This window comes from Eschrichtius robustus, chromosome 21 (genome assembly GCF_028021215.1).
Source record: "Eschrichtius robustus isolate mEscRob2 chromosome 21, mEscRob2.pri, whole genome shotgun sequence".
Classification (NCBI taxonomy): domain Eukaryota; kingdom Metazoa; phylum Chordata; class Mammalia; order Artiodactyla; family Eschrichtiidae; genus Eschrichtius; species Eschrichtius robustus.
In genome coordinates, this window is record NC_090844.1 from 11,923,783 (window position 1) to 11,943,198 (window position 19,416).

The window sequence follows — 19,416 nt, forward strand, 5'->3', positions numbered from 1 at the left end:
CACAGCGCCCCAGGGGAGAAGTAACGGCCCTTCTGCACGGTCTCCGCGGCTGCCGTGAGGCAGCCCCACGCCACGTGGGGGACGTCAGCGGCCACCACTCTCAGGGTTCTGAGGTCGCAGGTCCAGGCTCCGGTGTCGGCAGGGCCCTGTTACGTTCTGGCCCAGGGAGGGGACCTCCTCGCCTCACTCAGCTCCTACTGTTGTGAGTCCCTGGGCCAATCTCTTCACGTGGCTTCTCCCTGTGACTGTGTCTCTGTTTCCTCTTCTCTTAAGGACACAGCCATCGGTTTAGGGCCCTTCCCACTCCAGTAGGACCTCATCCTAACTGATTACACGTGGCAAAGACCCTGCTTCCAAATAAGGTCACGTTCTGAGGCTCCAGGTGGACGTGAACCTTGGGGGACACTGTTCAGGCCTGCAGACTCGCTATTTAGAAGTAATTCCTCAAAAACATGATAATTCCTCTAATATAGGAATGTGGAACAGTGAAAAGACTTAAGCAAAACTCTACAACTAAACTTTTCATGCAGGCAGCCCATGCGTAAGACATTAACCCTTCTGTGGCTCAGGTCAGCATCTGCCACGCACGGTGACCCAGCCTATCGAGCTGGCAGAGGATCAGAAGTGAAGAAGCAGGGAGGGTGCTTTGTGAGCTGTCGAGTCTCTCGGGATGGCCTGTGTGCACCTGGAGCAGGGCCGGGCCCACCACTCAGCTGCCCAACTCCTCGGCCCGAGGCCGGGTCCCGTTCTGACCACCACCTCCCGCAGTTAATCCTGACACAGGACAAAAATGGAAAGAAAGTGGCGAGAGGTGTGCCATCTCGACGGACAGTGAGAACTCAGGGTCTGTCCACTGAGATCAAGTCGCGCATCCGCACTCGTCCCCTTTGCCTCCTGTCGCCAGACCTTTTCACTGCCCCTCTTCCGGCTCACGCCGACACCCTCGTCTCTGGCTCTTCGGGATGGGATCCTGCACGTACACGTCTGTGACAAAACGCGGGCAGTCCCTGGGGGCCGGGCTGAGCGGCAGAGGGGCTGCACTCGCTGTGGCCTTTCAGAGCTCCCCTGGCGTCCATGGGGCCTCCAAGCCCGACCGTTGGTCCCTGGCGCCCTTCACTTCAAGAGCCACAGCGCAAAACCAGGAAATCGGCCCTGCTGCATCCTCCTGGCCAAGCCACTCAACAATCCTTTTATTTTGTTCATTTGTATAAGTTTCAGGTGCACAACACAGTGACTGGCAATTTTAAAGCTTGTACTCCATTTACAGCTATTATAAACTACTGGCTGCATTCCCTGTGCTGCACAGTATATCCTTGTAGCCTGTTTATTTCATACATAGCAGTTTGTTCCTCTAAATCCCCTACCCCTACCCAACAATCCCTCTTAGAAATCCGGTTTCCACTGCCAAACTTCCTTCTAAGTCATAAAGTTGTTGAAATATCCTTTCAGAATATCGTATGCGCTTCTGGAAAGACCTACCCCTTTAGCGAAATGTTCTGAATGGAGAAATACTATTCTGCGTGATCCCACCTTGTATAAACATGAATCTTCCATGACCGACTTCTCGTAAGCACCCTAATAAGTGCATCTGTTACACCCTAAGCACACCCTGTATTCATTAATATTTCCTGATCCCCTACAGAGACTAGGGGGTTAGTAGATTCCTTCTGTACGACCCCGAGTACAAGAAGGGACTTAAATACGTCACAGACGACAGGTTCACCAGCACCGCTGGAAAGGCCTGATCAATTATTAAACCTCGCAGATCCCGCCCTGCCAGGCAGCACCTGTTCTCTAAACAGGCCGTGAATGCTAGCAGCGAGTATTAACGTCTAGTTAAAATGTTTCTTAACAAATATATTAATAATTAAGCTACAGAGCTTGACTCTCCTAACGCTACGAATACGACGGTGCAGCACACACAGCCAGCATCCGACACCTCGCGCTGCTCCCTGGGCGACGCGCAGGACGGCCCGGGCAGCTTCCTGAGCCGAGAGCCGCCGGGCGCGGCTTCCCCGGGCTCAGGGCGGAGCCTCGGGAGAGCTGGAAGGGCCGTCAAGAGGCTGAGTTACTGTCACAGATGATACCTGATGCTCCTGTGACAAGGCTTCAAATAAAGCTCAGAGAAACCAAACTGTCAGTGAGTAACACGTTCCAATTATAGGGAAGTTAATGTGAGGAAGTTAAGGTAACCAAGGTAAAAGAAAGTCACTATTTACAAGCCAAATAAAGTGAATAATGTGTCACAGACGGCAGCAAAGTCTCATTGACCACAGGCAGGGAATGAAGTATAAACTCATTTTCCAAATAACCCAGATAAAGGTACATAAACGTAACGATTCTGAGAGTTTCTCCCCTAACAGGAACCTACTTTCGGAAGCACAGCACACCTGGCATCTTTATACATGTCAACTGCTACCCTGCGCTGCTCTCAGGCACTTTCCTGACAGCCTCTCTGGCCACCGCCCCCAGACGCAGACCCTCCCACTCCATGCCCTCCTTGCGCCCGCCCCGTCTCTCCCAGGGGACCCGCAGTGCTGGGGGGCCTCGGACTCCAGGGAGCCACCATGCACGACCTACACGCCCCGCAGAGAGAGACAACGCAACTCTCCCCCAGGAAGGGCTGGCACTGAGGCGCTGCCCAGTTTCCGGGTGTGCACTGACAGTCAGGACAGACGCCACCTCTCTGCACTGCTGAACTTCAGTGTGTATCGCTGACAGGCGGGACGAGGTCTATGGCTGGAATGTGAATTAGAAGTTTCCCTGACACCGTTAGTTTGGAAAGACACGTCAACCTCACAGGATGTGACCGTGCACCTCTCCTAAGGGTGCTCAGCAATATGGGCACCAAGGTTCTCACCCCTCCCACCTCAGACCAGGGGACACCGACTGCTAGACGGGAGGTAAAGGTGCTGACACTCAGTCTCCAACCATGACACCGAGCTGAAAGCCCACTTCAAAGGCCTTCTAAAATATCAACTCTGACTGCTATCCATCTCCCCCTCTGCGGCGAAATAACTACCTATGTGCTAATAATTCCAAGTCTTTGGTTAAATTTTCTACTTAAAATTTTCAAAATTCCACCAAATTTAAGTCTTTGATTTATCTTAATGAAAGTAAGGTCCTAAAACTGACCAAAAATGCTTTTAATTTACTTATACATTACATAGAAATGGGATGAATGAGAAGTAAGCTCAATTACGGACCAGATATTAAGAACTGTCCACTCACCAGGGCCAAATCTAAACTGCATCTTGACTGTCATTTTTTTTCCCCCAATAAGAAAGTTTCTCACCACATATTATAAAATAATAACTGCAAATAATCAGTTAAGGAGAGAAAAATTAGTGTGAGTAAAGACCAGTTTTTATTGATTTTCTGGAAATAAATTTATTAGTTCAATACATTATGCTAAAGCCTTTTCAGTAGCCGGCCAAGACAACACTCTCAATCTATAAATAAGCATTTTTTTTTGTAAATTACAAGACAGTTTTAACAGCAGTTTAACACAATAGCCATATCACTGACAACCAACTAGCCTGAAACTAAATATACAGCATTACACTTGTAACACAAATTCTGCTGAATGGTGGTGAAGAACACGACTGTTTACAAGTGTGCCGGCGAAGCGCAGCAGCGGAGGCGGTGTGTGTGTTTACGCACGTGTTAGCCCAGAGCAAGAAGTGGTGTTTGGACTTATCCGTGGCCAGATGGACAAAATGTAACGTGAATGAGGTTTAAGAACAGGCCAAATGCACGAGGAGCATGTGAGAGACCACCCACTTATCCCACCACAGTGCTGAGGGGGCAGCTCACAACCCCATGTTTACAGGTTTCCTCACGATTCCCGCCAGCGCCGGCAGGCACTGCCTATGTGATTCAACAGTGACCCTAAATTAGGTGCCATGTTCTGAGGAACATGGCACATGAAATTAGTTCTCTATTCTCCTTTAAAAAGTTGAGTGAATGCAGCTTGGAAAAACAATGTTTATTCCTCAAAGTCAGACTAAAATTTTGAAAAATTATAAAAGTAACCTAGGTGTGAAGATGTTTCAAATATTTTTTAACAGACAATACCAAAAGTGGCTTATTTCATATACAGGATGTGGAAGAGACAATGTAATTTGGATTTGTGTCATTAGAAGATGTCAAATTTCCGTTCCTGCCAAAGTATAGGAGAATAAAGACTAAACTTCCATTCCAAACTACTTATTTTTGACAACTAAAACAATTTATACTGAACGCTAAACTCTAATACTAATTTTTATTCCAAAACTATGTAGTAATTATTGATTAGCCTCAGTTTAAAATGCTAACTTTAGATAAACAAAGGGATTTCATATAAAATGTTTATTAAAAGATGCATTCTACTCATTTTTTTCATATAAATTCTTAGGGGAAGTATTTCTGCAAGCCATCCGAAATGTAAGGAAACTCCTTCATAAGTCATTTCAAAACCACTGCGTGTACATCTACAGCTCTTCTAATATTAAGGAGTGGCCATCTGGACAACACAGCACAAGTTATGGGAAATTGTCTTGTTGAGAAGAACTGCAAGAGACCCTCACTGTCCTGGTAAGTGTGGTGTAAACATGAAAGCAGCAGAGAGGTGCCAAGGACACCACTCCAGCCACTGAGGCCAACTACGATTCAGTGGGATTCAGGGGTACTGACCACACAATGACGCACTAACAGACTCGCAAAGCAGTGCTTCCGCCCCAGTGCCGGGATGCCGAGGGAGAGGGGATCCCACCCCCACAGACAAGGTGGCAGCAAGTGCAGGGGGACATGTCACCCAAAGGTGAGGCACAGAGCACGATCAAAAGAAAGCAAGTGGGGCGTCAGGCCTGCTGGGGAGGCAACAGGAGGAAAGGGAAGGGAGAGGAGACAGTACAGTACGTGGACCCAATCACAGAGAGTCACTAGGGCCAGGGGACAGCACGCCATGGCCACGGCACATGGACCCAATCACAGAGAGTCACTAGGGCAGGGGACAGCGTGCCATGGCACGTGGACCCGATCACAGAGTCACTAGGGCCAGGGGACAGCACGCCATGGCCACGGCACGTGGACCCGGTCAGAGAGAGTCATTAGGGCCAGGGGACAGCACACCATGGCCACAGCAAAGTGGACCCGATCACAGAGAGTCACTAGGGCCAGGGGACGGCGCACCATGGCCACGGCACGTGGACCCGATCACAGAGTCACTAGGGCCAGGGGACAGCACGCCATGGCCACGGCACGTGGACCCGGTCACAGAGTCACTGACAGCTGGCTTCATTTGTCTTTGTCTTTCGGAGAAGGTAGACATAAGCAGATCAGTTTGGGAAGGTAACTGGCCTCGGGAAGGGTTTGAAGGAGCAGGAAGCAGGGGCAGGAGGAGGGTGAGGAGGTGAGGATCCCTGATGGGGAGGCTCCACCTGGCGGGAGCACTCGGTCATCATGGAAGTGCCACAGAGAGAGGCCAGCCATGTGGGAGGGCCCAGTGGTGCGGCGGGCATCGCACAGTGGCCTCAGCAGCTGCCAAAGCCAGCAGCCCCGGCGGCCATTTCTAGAGGCGACGCAGAGAAACGCCACTTCACGCGTTAGCACGTGGACACACCACGCATTTTACTTTTTAGTTACGTATTTTTTTACACGTACTACAAAAGAACCAGCAGAGAAAGTCTACCATCTGCCAGGTACTACTGTCTAGGATGAGGACAACGTCTGAAGAAAGGCTCCTCTGTGAAAAAGAGATCGGCATGCGGACAAAACAAAGATCCCAAGGCTGTTCAGGTGACCAGGTTCAGTAGGACACAGAGCACAGAACGCTCAGACCTTCTCTGGTCAGCAAACCAAGGGCCTGGACCAGCAAGACGAGCAGAAAGCCCGGCACTGAAACCAGGAGGCTCGGTTCTCCCTCCCACGTCTCCGTCCTCCCTCCCGCGTCTCCGTCCTCCCTCCTGCATCTCCGTCCTCCCTCCCGTGTCTCCGTCCTCCCTCCCGCGTCTCCGTCCTCCCTCCCGCGTCTCCGTCCTGCCCCAGAGTCTCTCTCACGCCCCCACGAGTAAAATCCCTTGTGTAGATCGCCGTCCAGAGCGGCTGGTATTAGACAACTAAGCATGATCTGAACTATCACACAGCATGTGGGTAAACGCTTACTGTATAACAGACCTCTCTGCTGACACACGTTTTCCTGGATACTCAAATCTTGGCATTTCTACAAAGTGGAGTCAAATACTGGTTCGGTCACCTGGAGGGAAGAGGTAGCTGGTGGAGGCCCCTGTCTGGTGCGCAGGCACCTGGGAGAACTCGAACCCTCGGTGGGGCTACAGCCTCCACACAGCCCCCACCTGGCGAGGCTGCAGGGAGCACGTGGCTAGGAACCCCAGGTGCTAGTCACATGGATGCCCGGCAAACTCTGACCAGAACCAAACCAAACACTTGGGCTTAAAATCATTTAACCGCCCAGTTTTCTGTCCTTCCGGTAGCACTTCCAAATGCCTAGCAGCCATTACAAGGAATATCTTTCCAGAGTCTCACAGCACCATTAAAAATCAAAAATTAACAGCTTCGTGACCCATCACCTACTCTTTGCCTATAATAGTAAGAAGGTGAATAAATTTGTTAGGCAAATAAAAGCAGACAGTAAATGGAATATATGGCAAGATCCTTTCTTTTGTGAATGTAGGCCAAGATAAAAATTTCCTCTAAACACATGTTGTTAACACAATAAGGCTTCTGTGGAGTTCCGTTCGGTATAGATTTCCTTCTTTCTGTTAGCCCACTGTCCCTCCATGAAGCAGGAATCATACTCCGTGAAAAACACAAAGTAGAAAATGCATGTGAAACCACGGGGTAAGGATTCCCAGGATAACTTCCGCCTCCTCTTTGCATCTCCGACAGCGCGACGGGCGGGGAGCGTGCCCCTGCCCCCGCGGGAGCCTGCAGAAGCCCCAGCGCCAGCCCGGAGCCTCGCCCGCCCGCCCGCCCCCGGGGGTTCTCTACCAGCGAACAAGCACAACTGTACGCAGCCGTCAAAAGCATCTTAAATATTTCACATGATAATCTTCAAAACGCAGCCGCTCCAAAGTGTCATCAAGTGTCTCTGAAATAAAATACTCACTCTGGCCACGTAAGTGAACCTCCGGGCGTCCTGGACCGCACTGAAGAAGTCTAAGCGGTTAAAAGCTTCTCCCAAAGTGCAGTAGCCGTGTCTCTGGAAAAACAGACACAAGTGAAAATCTGTCAAATGAGTCATGAGTCAAAATGAGCTAACAGTTAACGTGAATTAGTCTGCGCAATTTCTTTTTTAATATTGGCAAAGGATATTTGTTTTTATTATGATCTGTTCCATATTTAGCTGAAAGTAGAGTGAAATTAAAACAATGCTAAATTTAAGTAATTTATGTACAGTCAAGACACTATGCACTGACATTTCTACACCACTTAATGACAAGGATAAATATTGATTAAATATTTGTCAATTTCCTTTGTTGGCATGCATTTGGGGGAGGACAAAATTAAGCCTAAAATCATAAAATAACTCGATGTATTCTAGGTTGTGCAACTACAAATACATAAATCATGCTTGGCCACTATGAAGAAGCATCTGCTATAAACTACACGTTGGAATTCGATTCCTCTGCGGGGAGTCCTGTGTGCCTGCAGGCCTGGACGTACGCCCAGACGCTCAGGATCAAGGCCGAGAGGCACCTGAGCTGGGTGGGGTTCTGAATACCAGCGTGTGGGTGCAAAGGGCTAGAGGTGACGGGACGTGACCGTGGGCAGTGATATGCCCTATATTCCATACTGGTTTGTACAGATCTCTACCCTAGGTTTTAGAAGACATTTTAAACTCGATCTTCTGTATTGGAATACTTAGAACATAAAGAGATCTTCAGTGCAGAGTTGTGGGTATAGATAAAGTGGGGAATAATCACAGAAAACATGAGGTGACAAATACGCCTCACATTTCAAACAGAGGACAGGAGAGGGGCCAGAGGGGGAGCTGGAGGGGAAATCCTTAGTCTCTGACAGAAGACGCACCGTGAGGGCTGATTTGGTTTTACACCCAAATCCCAACAACACTCTCAATGTGTGCACAAGCCAACAAGATACACTTATTTAAAACATTCATTATGTATTTTTACTGAATATCCACTAAGTACAAAATATTTTCCTGGGAGCTGTGGAGGAAGCCAAGATTAACTGGATATCGATCATAACCTGAAATCAATCACAGCCGGTAACTATTCTCTTTCTCAGTGAACAGAATTCCAAACACTGGTGTTCCTCCCAGGCTGCCACCCATCTCACAACAGCCTCTTCTTTGGGGGGAAATAAAATCACACGTCTGAAGCACACGAGCAGCAAACACCTGGCGGGCCCCAGGTGAGAAGACCAAAGGCGTGATGTGATGCGGAGAGAGATGGGACCAGCTCCGAGTCCTGGCCCCTTCCTGTGCCTGCCTGTGCCGGTTCCCAGGACCCATGCAACACCCTGCAGACTCACAGCAAGTTCCCCCTCTGCTGCATGTGCAGCCGAAGCTGGACCTCTGTTCTGTAATCAGTGTGGTGACACCCAGCAAATGAAATGTCTAACAGTCTTTCTTTTTTTTTAAAAAAAAAAAAAATTTATTTATTTTTGGCTGCATTGGGTCTTCATTGCTGCGCGCGGTCTCTCTCTAGTTGCGGCGAGCGGGGGCTACTCTTTGTTGCAGTGCAAGGGCTTCTCACTGCGGTGGCTTCTCTTGATGCAGAGCACGGGCTCTAGGCGCACAGGCTTCAGTAGTTGTGGCATGCAGGCTCAGTAGTTGTGGCTCGCGGGCTCTACAGTACAGGCTCAGTAGTTGTGGTGCACGGGCTTAGTTGCTCCGCGGCATGTGGGATCTTCCCGGACCAGGGCTCGAACCCCTGTCCCCTGCATTGGCAGGTGGATTCTTAACCACTGCACCACCAGGGAAGTCCAAATGTCTAACAGTCTTTCATAAGCTCAAACTAGGTCAGATTCACCAAACACCTGCCAATGGTGCACTGGAGTGTATGTTACGGGTTAGAGTGGTTTCATACCCATTTAACAATGTTAACCATCGTCAAATAGGTCGGATAAATTTTCTATCTCAGAATCTAATCCTTAAGCTTCTAGGAAGCTGGGCTGGTTTCAGAACACCCACTATTAACACTTCTGGAATCCTTAACTTACGCTAACATAATACATGCTAAACAACTGCTCCCTGAATATTTTCCCCCATTGTTGCAAAATAAGGCAAATGCAGAGTTTCTCAGACAACAGATGGAAGCAAGCTTCCCCAGATACCAAGAGAAAAAGGAAACATGCAGAGTGGAGGTGAACAAACCTTTTGCAAAAGAAAGGTGGGCAGGGCTCGAACTGCTCTTTGCAGATTCCAGCTTAACTACCAACATCATCTTAGCTACTACTCTACAAAATAAATGAGGGGTTTACAAACTGTTCTCACCAACCCAAAACACAGGAGAGCCAAGACACAGCCCTACTAGTACCAGAGGCTCACTATGAACAGCTTTTGGGAAGGGCGGGGGAGAAAATATCAAAGTACCTGGGGGTCCATACTTCTTCTGAAACAGCCCTCTGCTGATTCAGATTCGTACGGGGCATTGACATACACCACACACACGAAACACTGTCTCAAAGACCCTCTTATGCTTTCACCTCTTAGAATGTGGACACAGGTCTGATATTGCAAAAGAAACAGTTTAATGTAACATCACATATTCAACAGTAACAATACAAAATATACTCTTATTTATAATAGAATACTTACTTCTCTTGTGCTTTCTTTATGGACATAGATCCATTTTTCACGATAAAAACCTAGAATAAAAATTAACTTTGTTTTTAAAAGCTGGTGAATCATTACAAAATGAAGATTTTAAGGAACTTCAACAGTGGCACATGCTAACAAAATTATCTGACATCATATAGATAAGAGATGCTTTGACTTGGCTAAATGCAACCAGAATTGCTTCGTTTCCTAATATCAGTTTCAGAGGTACTGAAACATCTTTACATGAAAGATGATTTATGACAGTACCACATCTAGGTAACTTGGAAGAAAATAGTGTCACCAAGTGACTGCAGTCATATCCAAACATAAATGGTTATAAAAGTGCATTTGGTATACACCCTAATAAAAGTTCTCTTCCTCTTTCATTGCCCCACATGGTGTTCCATTTAAATACACTTTCTAAGTAACTCATATCCCAAAGCTTCGAGGATCACGACTACATTGTCCATGGGAGCCTCCAGAGGGCGCACGACTGGATTCACTCACAGGGTCTCAGTGACTCAAGTCTGGGCATCTGCACAGGGGCCCTTTCAGAGCCTCCCCATCCCCGTCCCCATCCCCGTCCCCATCCCGCCTGCATGGCTCCAGCTCTGACCATGTCTGCCTTCTGCTCCGAACCAGCAGCGTCTCCTGCACCAAAGCCCAATGTCAAGGTCCCTAAGGTTCGGCCCCACTGCTTGGGAGTGAATGGACCTGAATTCAGGACTGCTATTCAACATTCAGACATAGAGGCTGTTTTGTAGGTTTTCCTGTCTTCGGTTTCATTGTAGCAAATCTTACTAATGACTTACTCAGCTAAATGGTTGAGCTGCAAATATCTGACCACTAAGTCAGTGGGCAACTCTGGATACAGTGCTGCTACTTATATAACTGTATCAGCATTTACGTCATAAGACGGCACTGTCAATGCAATTCAATTTATCAACATATTCAACAAGTAAATATGAAATTATTAATGAAAATGATCTTACACTGAGTATTTTTGTCATTTCTAAAATGGTCCTTTTTCCTTTTTTTGGATGCATATTCATGCTCTTCGTTATTGAATATTTCTTCATCTTCACTATTTAAGATACTGAAATAAAGATACATTTTATTAAAATATTTTTACAGGGGTTTCTTCATCTGGATTTTCTTTTGTTAAAAAGAAAAAAGACAAAAGAAATATTTGGTTTGCAATTCAGGAGCCCAAAATAAAAATCATGTTAAATTCTGAAAGCAATCCTTAATTTTCAAAGCAACAAATCACAGGTTTGAAATTACAAGGCTAATGTCTACGTTTTTTGCTTGTTTTAAGAAACCTGAGATTTACCCTGGTTCTTATCAGAATGCTGTATCAGGAAGTGATGCACAAGTTTTAGAATCGCCTAAGGATTTTGAAATGCTCAACCAAGGTAGTTTCAGACTTTAAAACTTATAGTTTTATAGTCTATACTCTGGAAAAAAGTTAACATGACAACATGATACCTAATACTAATGATTTGCTATATGCCTGACCCAGTGCTGAGTAAACTCAACATTTCTCTTTGTCCCCATACTTCCAAAGACTTAACTGGAACTACTACTGTATTTCCTTACTAAGCATCAACCAAATAATGCTACCTGTTAAGGCGCTTAACTGAAGCCAGATGAAGTAAAACATTTCTTTTTTCCACCTAAATACATCTAATTAAAAGCTTTCCTATTTTTTTCTTTTTTTTCTTTTGGATGAAATAAGAAAATAAAATCATAAGGTGATAACTAAACAACTTGAACACACTCTTTCTTAAAAAAATTTCTTCCTTGTAGTAAAAAATAAATAAATAAGACTATGCAAAAAGCAGTCCACCCCCTCAAAACTAAAGATGCACACAATGTTTATTTTCAGCACACTGACAGCTGGATTGTTTTCAGTCTGACAGCAAGGAGGGGCTCTGTGCAGATGAGCTGGCTAGCAGAGGGCCAGGGACTGATACTCAAAGCCCAGGGAGTAACCCTGCTGGCTGCCTCGTCGCCACTCTTTGACAAGAAAATTGTACACAAGCTCCTTCCACTAACCTGTATTCACTTTTAATCAAAACAGCTGATTTTCCCAAATGAATCCATTTATCACCATCAGAACAGACTTAAAGAACACTGGCAATAGTTGTAAATCATGAAGACAAGCAAAAGTGCATTTAGAAAAAACAAACAACTTAACATTCAGTGGCAGGCGTTAAATAACACCAATTCATAGAAATGGGTTGATCCTGGCTGTATCTCACATTGGTTTGTCGTCACTGATTCAAATACTGAAGGTAGAAGATTTCAAATGTGAACAGCTTTTCCAACTACAATCACAAAGGCATCAAGGGAAAGCAGAAGTACACTGCTCTCCAGAAACAGCATCACAGAAAGGAAACCAGGCACCAGGAGAGGAGGGAGCTGCCCGTTATCTCCTGGGAGAGGGAGCCGTGCCCGGCTAGGCACAGGCAAGCAAGGGGCACTGGGCAAGCGCCCACGTGTGCTCTGCCCTGACTCTGCCCTGGGAGGGCTGAGCCGTCTGAAGGGAGGCAACAGGCCCAGGGGACAGACGTACAGGAAGGAAGCCCAGACATCTATACATTTCAACCGCGCTGACTTACGAAGGCAACACTCTCAGCCCTCCACGCCTACCGCTCAGCACTCCACCAGCACACCGTCACCCTCTCTCTCGGGAATGTTTTTCTGATAAACCCACCAAAGGTGCATGGCTTCCCCACACCCCACGTCCATTTCCAACCAAGACAAGCATGGGTGTGGAGAAGAACCATCAAAAACATCTCCTGACATACAGGTAAACAGCAAGGACCTGCTGTATAGCACAGGGAACTGTATTCACTATCTTGTAATAACATATAGTGGAAAATAATTAGAAAAAGAAAAGATACGTATGTATATATGTGTAACTGAATCACTCTGCTGTACGCCTGAAACTAACACAATATTGTAAATCAACCATACTTCAATTAAAAAAAAAAAATCTCCTGACAGAAATAACCAAGGGCCGAGGAAAGAAGTAACTCTCTTCTCCTAATTCACTCCTTGAAATCAGCCTGCAGCTTTGAGCACTGTCCAAGTGTGACCTGACCTTTTCCCACCTCTTCTCCTAATTCACTCCTTGAAGTCAGCCTGCAGCTTTGAGCACTGTCCAAGTGTGACCTGACCTTTTCCCACCTCTTCTCCTAATTCACTCCTTGAAGTCAGCCTGCAGCTTTGAGCACTGTCCAAGTGTGACCTGACCTTTTCCCGCCTCTTCTCCTAATTCACTCCTTGAAGTCAGCCTGCAGCTTTGAGCACTGTCCAAGTGTGACCTGACCTTTTCCCGCCTTATGATCCGCACCCTAGTGATGACCCATTAGACAACTGGTGACATTTTCCTCGAGTCACGTAACATGGTCTTAAGCTTCATCCCCAGACCTTTCTCGGGTCAGCACAGCCTTGAATGCAGTACTCTGTGATGGGCTATCACCTTCCAATCATTTCCACCCAATTCTAGGAAATAAGACAAGGGAGGGTAAACCTCCGGTTTTGAAAACGGTTAATCGGCAGTTCGTAACTGTAATGTTGTAAGACAAGTCACAAAAGTTTTGTAATTAGTAAGAAAAATTACCAAGATTTGTGAATGATTTACATTTTAATATTTATAAAGGTAACTTGTACTAATAAAAAAAAAAACCAAGTATAAAATGAAAAGTCTCCCTTGCCAATCTCACGCATGAGAATTGGCTAAATTTTCATTATTTCTATCTTCACTTGTTCTGGTTGCTAATTTTATAATTCAAAACAAAACAAAACAAAACACCCAGGCACATACCTCTGTTTTGAGTTGCCTGTAAGAGACAAGGAATTAACCTCATTACTACCCTCCTCTCCATTCTGGTTGGCAATTCATCATTCAACGATCATCGACTCATGACCCATCTTACCTCATCTCTCTCTCCACCCATTTCTTGGCCGGGGACCCACTTCAATTATTTTGACATAAATCCCAGGTAGGCTGTCATTTCAGGTGTAAACGTCTCAGGATGATACTTAGTCCTGCTGTGATTTGTGTAATTAGTGTTTCTTCATGGATGAGTTCTTTGGGGCGTTCCCATCAGCATCCGATGTCTCTTAAAGGTGCCCAGAAGGCAGGGATTCCTGCTGGACTACCCCCTGGCTGGGGGATGGGCAAGCACTGCTGCCTGGGTGCCCCTGCCTGGCCCTCAGTGAGAGATGGGGAATAGGTGGGCTGTGCTATTGGCCCGTGTGTATACCAGGTCTGGAACTGCGGGCACCCTGGCCATCTATGGCGTTGCCCTGACCACATCACTGCTCAGTGCTGGCGTCAGGTACCTCCACAGCCTGGGGGAAGGAGGGATGCCCAGCACATGTTCTGTTGGTCGCTCCCACTGCATTTCTCAAGTAAATACCCCGAGGCTGCCCCTGGGAGGAGTCCCCTGCTGCAGCCACCTCCTTGGCGGTACCACCCCACACTCTCCCCACCGGGAAGCCCTTCAGCTACAGACCATGCAAGCGTGTCTCACAGACTCCTTATCCTTTCGGGTGCACCAAGACACTGAGAGTTGCGCCCCCCATTTTTTCTCAAGTACAATATGTATTTACAGTATTTAAGATAATATATACCTTTTTAGTCATTTCTAGGATTTTGCTAGGGGAAACTGCAGCATCCATCCCCACCCAATTGCTTGAAATCAGAATCTTAAAAACTGTACTAAACCAGAAATATTTATTGCTGCATTGGGTTAAATAGTGGCCCCTCAAATATGTCTAAGTCCTAACCCCTGGAACTTGTGAATATGAGGGTCTTTGCAGACATAATTACATGAAGGATCTCAAGACAAAATCATCCTGGATTAACCAGATGGGCCCTAAACCTTATATGGGGAGAGGCCACACAGGACAGACACGGGGGGATGGCGGGTGACAGCAGCCAAGGGACAACAGCCGAGTGACAACAGAGGCAGAGACTGGAGCTGAAGGACGGCGAGCATTGCTGGCAACCCCAGAAGCCGGAAATTCTCCCAAAGAGCCTCCAGAAGGGACCACCCCTGCTGACACCTGCATTTCGGACTTCTGGCCTCCACACTGCAAGGAAAAAATTTCTGTTGTCTTATACCACTGGGTTTTCAGTATGTCAACCCTAGAAAACTAATACAATTCTCTACCTTCTTAAATTACTTCAGTTGGTATTGCTCTTGAAAGCACATATGGGCTATCAATTCTACCATTCAAATAGAGGAGACTCTGGGAAGAAAAACTCAGCGAAATGAAATATTTAACATACCAAAGTAAACATGACAAACAAAATGTGATCATTTTACCGAAAAACAAAACAGAGGAACCCCTCAGACACAGTCACCAGTAACTGACTGCCAAGCTGACTTCCACGGGAGTTTCTCTCAGTGAAAGAAACTTCTCTCCCAGCAGGGCCACAGTCTCTGCTCTAACAGTCCCAGGTTACTGTTTTCAGTTGTATGTCGGTCACCTATTAAACTTAGCTTTGTATCCTCACATTACCCACAAAGGGTCAGGGTTATATTACTTTCTCCTGCTGGCCAAATGTTCATGTTTGTTTTCCTGATATAAAGTCACTTGTGCATCAGTGTATTATTAGCCTCTCTTGCAAAAAAAGATATTAAAAAAAGGTCCAATTTTTTTAAGTTAAAAAAAAAATGCAGAACCTGTTTGTTTTTCGCATTAGCGCTTCTGTCCTAAACACCTCATGTGACATGCTTAAGGACTCTGATGCAGACATGATGCATGAAGGGAGCAGCAGGCAGGTGGCAGGATGGGATACTGAAGACCAAGGCGGATAGCGGCCCAGGCAGCCCCACGGCTCTGCCAGCGGGAGAAGCGGTGGACACCCCCATGCAACCTGGCGAGGGGAACACCGTCTTTCAGAGGTTCCAGAGGGAGCTCTCTTGGAGAAGGGCCGTGTAAGAAGTCCAACCACAGCAGCTGCAGACTCCATGAGAGAGAACCAGGAAGGCACGAGGGCATAGCGGCCACCCTCTGCATTCCACCGACGCCCCGCAGGCGTGCTCTGACGGCTCGCCTCCAACCTGCTGCCTCGCCTGAATGACACACCCACCGAGCACCTCACGACGGTCACACTCCCGCTTACTCTAAGAGTGCACGTCCATAGCGTGAGAAAGACACAAAGACCTGACAGCAGTTCTGTAGGAGCAATCACAGGCCAGGAATGGAATGGGTTCAGGTGACATATTTAACATACTCAAGTGAGCCAAGGATTTATCATTTAGACAAACCCAGTCTTAAAGGTAAAGGTCACAACAAACGTTATGAATGTGCATGAACAGAGAAGTACTGCAACCAGGAAATTAGTGGAGAATTCACTACAGAATGAGCTCGGGAAGCCACCAGGACTAGAGGGGCAGAGGCAAGAAGGCTGGTGTTAAACAAGTTAACATGTATGTACTTGTAGAATTACATGTTTCTACACGTACACGAAGGGTCCATGATGACAGAAAAGACACAGCAAGTGATGGCTATAAGACACATAGCAGAGAACAATGGCTAACAAGGTAGGGGAGGGCAGGGGAGACAGGTCAGCAGCTAACTGCAATATTACACACTGTACAGAGCCAACAGTCAGTGTTCAAAAAGAAGAAACCAAGGATACTACACAAAGGTATTAGCATAAAGGTGAAAATAAGAGGTAAAAAACTTCCTAAATATCAAAAGAGTAAAAGCAAATAAAACAAAACACAAGGGGCCAGACTCTCTGTTGTGTGTATGAGAGAGGTGAACATAAATAAAGACAGACAGATACAGATGCAAACGTGTACTGTACATCCAAAACATTAATTTCAGGGAACTGAGGCCAAACAGAGCAGTAAGTGTGAAGGGGCTTGGCTCACTCTTAAAGGATAAGTGTTTGGGGTTGGCTCACAAAGCAAAACAAACACCATACCGAATACGCACATGTATAAACGGATGGGGAAGTACACATCAGAACTTACAGAACCCAAGAAAGACAACTGTGACAGGAAACTTTATAGCATTAAATACATATATCGATAAAAAAGTAAATAATATAAACATATAACTTGAAAGCTAGAAAAAGAGTAAGTGAACAAAAAGACAGAATTGTTAAAGATAAAAACAGGTGGGGCCTTCCCTGGTGGTCCAGTGTCTAAGACTGCACGCTCCCAGGGCAGGGGGCCCGGGTTCGATCTCTGCTCAGGGAACTAGATCCCACATGCCATAATTAAAAGATCCTGTGTGCCGTAACTAAAAGATCCTGTGTGCTGCAACTAAGACCCAGCGCAGCCAAATAAATTAAAAAAAAAAAAAAAAAGACAAAACAGGTATTAATAAATAGTAAAAGAATAGAACTGAAAAATAAGCCCCAAAGCTGGTTCATTGGACAAAACAAACCAGCAAGATAAACCACTAGATATCTTATCAGAAAAAATAGAGAAAGTACACTATATAAAATTAATGACAAGAAGAAAATTACAAACGCAGACAGGAAATTTAAAAAATCGTAAAAGGCTACTTTGTAAAACTCTTTGTAAATAAATGGGAAGAAATTAAACAAGTTTTTTAAAAATATAAATTAAACCAATATAAAAATATCAGATTTTTCCTTTAGAGCTAGTTAAATACAAAGTTCATTTAAGAAGAAAGCGAGGAAGAATTAGGAGACGATTCAGGACAAAAACAGCAGTGGGAGAAGTCTAGTCCTACCTGATATTAAAACAAATTATAAAGCCTCAAGAAAACTGCCTCTGGTCCAGTTCAAGATGGTGACAAAGGAGGACCCCCAAACTCACCTCCTCACAGACACATGGAATTGACAGCTACATATGGAACAATTTTCCCTGGGGAAAAACCCCAAACCAGCAGAGCACCCCTACACATCAGCTGAACAAGAAAACAACACATTTAAGTGGGTAGGAGAGGCCCTGACACATCTCACCACAAACCTCAGCCCCGAAGGGCTGCCCACAGTTGGGAGGGAACTCCCAGCCTGGAGCTTCTCTCTGAGGAGTGAGGGACGTGAACCCACATCAGCACCCCAACTTTTAAGACCTGCACCTGAGAGACAAGCCCCCAGACATCCAGAGGGAGCTCTCCACCAGCTGCCTCCAGAACACAGTACAGAGACCTCAGCCCAAAACGCACCAGCCTCTCTGTGAAAGAGGCCTGTCAGTTTACCTTCAGCTATGGCCGGAGGGGCAGGGTGCTAATGAAATACTCATCTGGGGGCTGACTGCAACCCTCTCTAGAGACAGTAGCCTGGCAGGCGCCACATTCATACTCTCTCCCTGCCCCACTGCGGGTCATCAGCATCTCTGAGTGAGGAGCAATGCACATATCTGGTGCGTGGACTGTCATGCCTGCTGCCCAGAGAACCCAACCCTTGATAGCCTGGCTCTGGTGGCCAGTGGCGCTGTTCATGGGTTCAACAGGACAGTAGCAGAGAAGGAAACCGTTCTTAACTGGCTACCCCAGGGCTCAACTCAGAGGAAACCGACAGAAAAGCCCACCTCCCAGTCTTCCCCTGAGAGGTATATGTGCATACTTCAAAAGTTGCTGCCTCAGGGTCTGGCTTCCAATCAGCTTGAATCTAGGTAACAACTGATATACTCCCCTTTGTGACACTGACAGGTCTTGGCACACTCTCAACTACTGAGAGAGACTAAAAATAAAGTAGGCTGATTGGACAATCACAGAGGTTTGAGAGACAACCAAGAGCTGGGGCAGGGTTGAACAGTAAGGTTCATCTCCTACACCAGGCCACTCCTTCAAGACTGGAGGAGGTGGCTGTTTTATCTAATGCACAGAAACCAACATAGAGAGTCAAGGAAAATGAAGAAACAGAGGACTATGTTCCAAATGAAAGAACGAGGTAAAACCTCAGGGAAAAAAACCTTAATAAAATGGAAATAAGTAATTTACCTGATAAAGCGTTCAAAATAATTGTCATGAAGATGCTCACTGAGCTCTGGAGAAGGATAAATGATGAACAAAATAAGAATTTCAACAAAGAGATAGAAAATATAAGAGTACCTAATAGATGTCACAAAGCAGAAGAATACAATAACTGAACTGAAAAATACAACAGAGGGGTTTCAAAGCAGACTAAATGAAGCAGAAGAAAATATCAGTGACTCAAAGACAGGGAGTGGAACTCACCCAATCAGAGCAGCCAAAAGAAAAAAGAATGAAAAAGAATGAAGATACGTTAAGGCATTAAGGACAACATCAAGCAGACCAACATTCACATCATAGGGGTCCCAGAAGAGAAGAGAGAGAGAAAGAGGCAGAAAACTTACTTGAAGAAATAATGGCTGAAAACTTCCCTAACCTGGAGAAAGAAACACACATTCAGATCCAGGAAGCTCAGAGACTTCCATATAAGATGAACCCAAAGAAAGCCACACCAAGATACATTATAATTAAAGTGTCAAAATTTAAAAACAAGAAAAGAATCTTAAAAGCAGCAAGAGAAAAACAACTCCTTACATACAAGGGAATCTCCATAAGGATATCAGCAGATTTTTCAGTAGCAACTCTGTAGGCCAGAAGGGAGTGGAACAATATATTCAAAGTGCTGGGAAAAAAAAAAGAAAAAA

The 19,416-nt window shown here is 46.0% G+C and overlaps 1 protein-coding gene across 5 annotated transcripts in view; it reads right to left on the minus strand.

Moving 5' to 3' along the window:
- The window catches only part of FBXO25 (F-box protein 25), a 55,679-nt gene that overhangs the window by 20,924 nt on the left and 15,339 nt on the right, over positions 1 to 19,416 (minus strand). For all 5 annotated transcript variants that reach the window (XM_068532317.1, XM_068532315.1, XM_068532316.1 and 2 more), the window contains exons 3-5: positions 10,780 to 10,883; positions 9,785 to 9,834; positions 7,109 to 7,201 (exon numbers count right to left, since the gene is read on the minus strand). In XM_068532317.1, the coding sequence (XP_068388418.1) occupies positions 7,109 to 7,201; positions 9,785 to 9,834; positions 10,780 to 10,883 (247 nt within the window). The remainder of the gene's footprint in view (positions 1 to 7,108; positions 7,202 to 9,784; positions 9,835 to 10,779; positions 10,884 to 19,416) is intronic.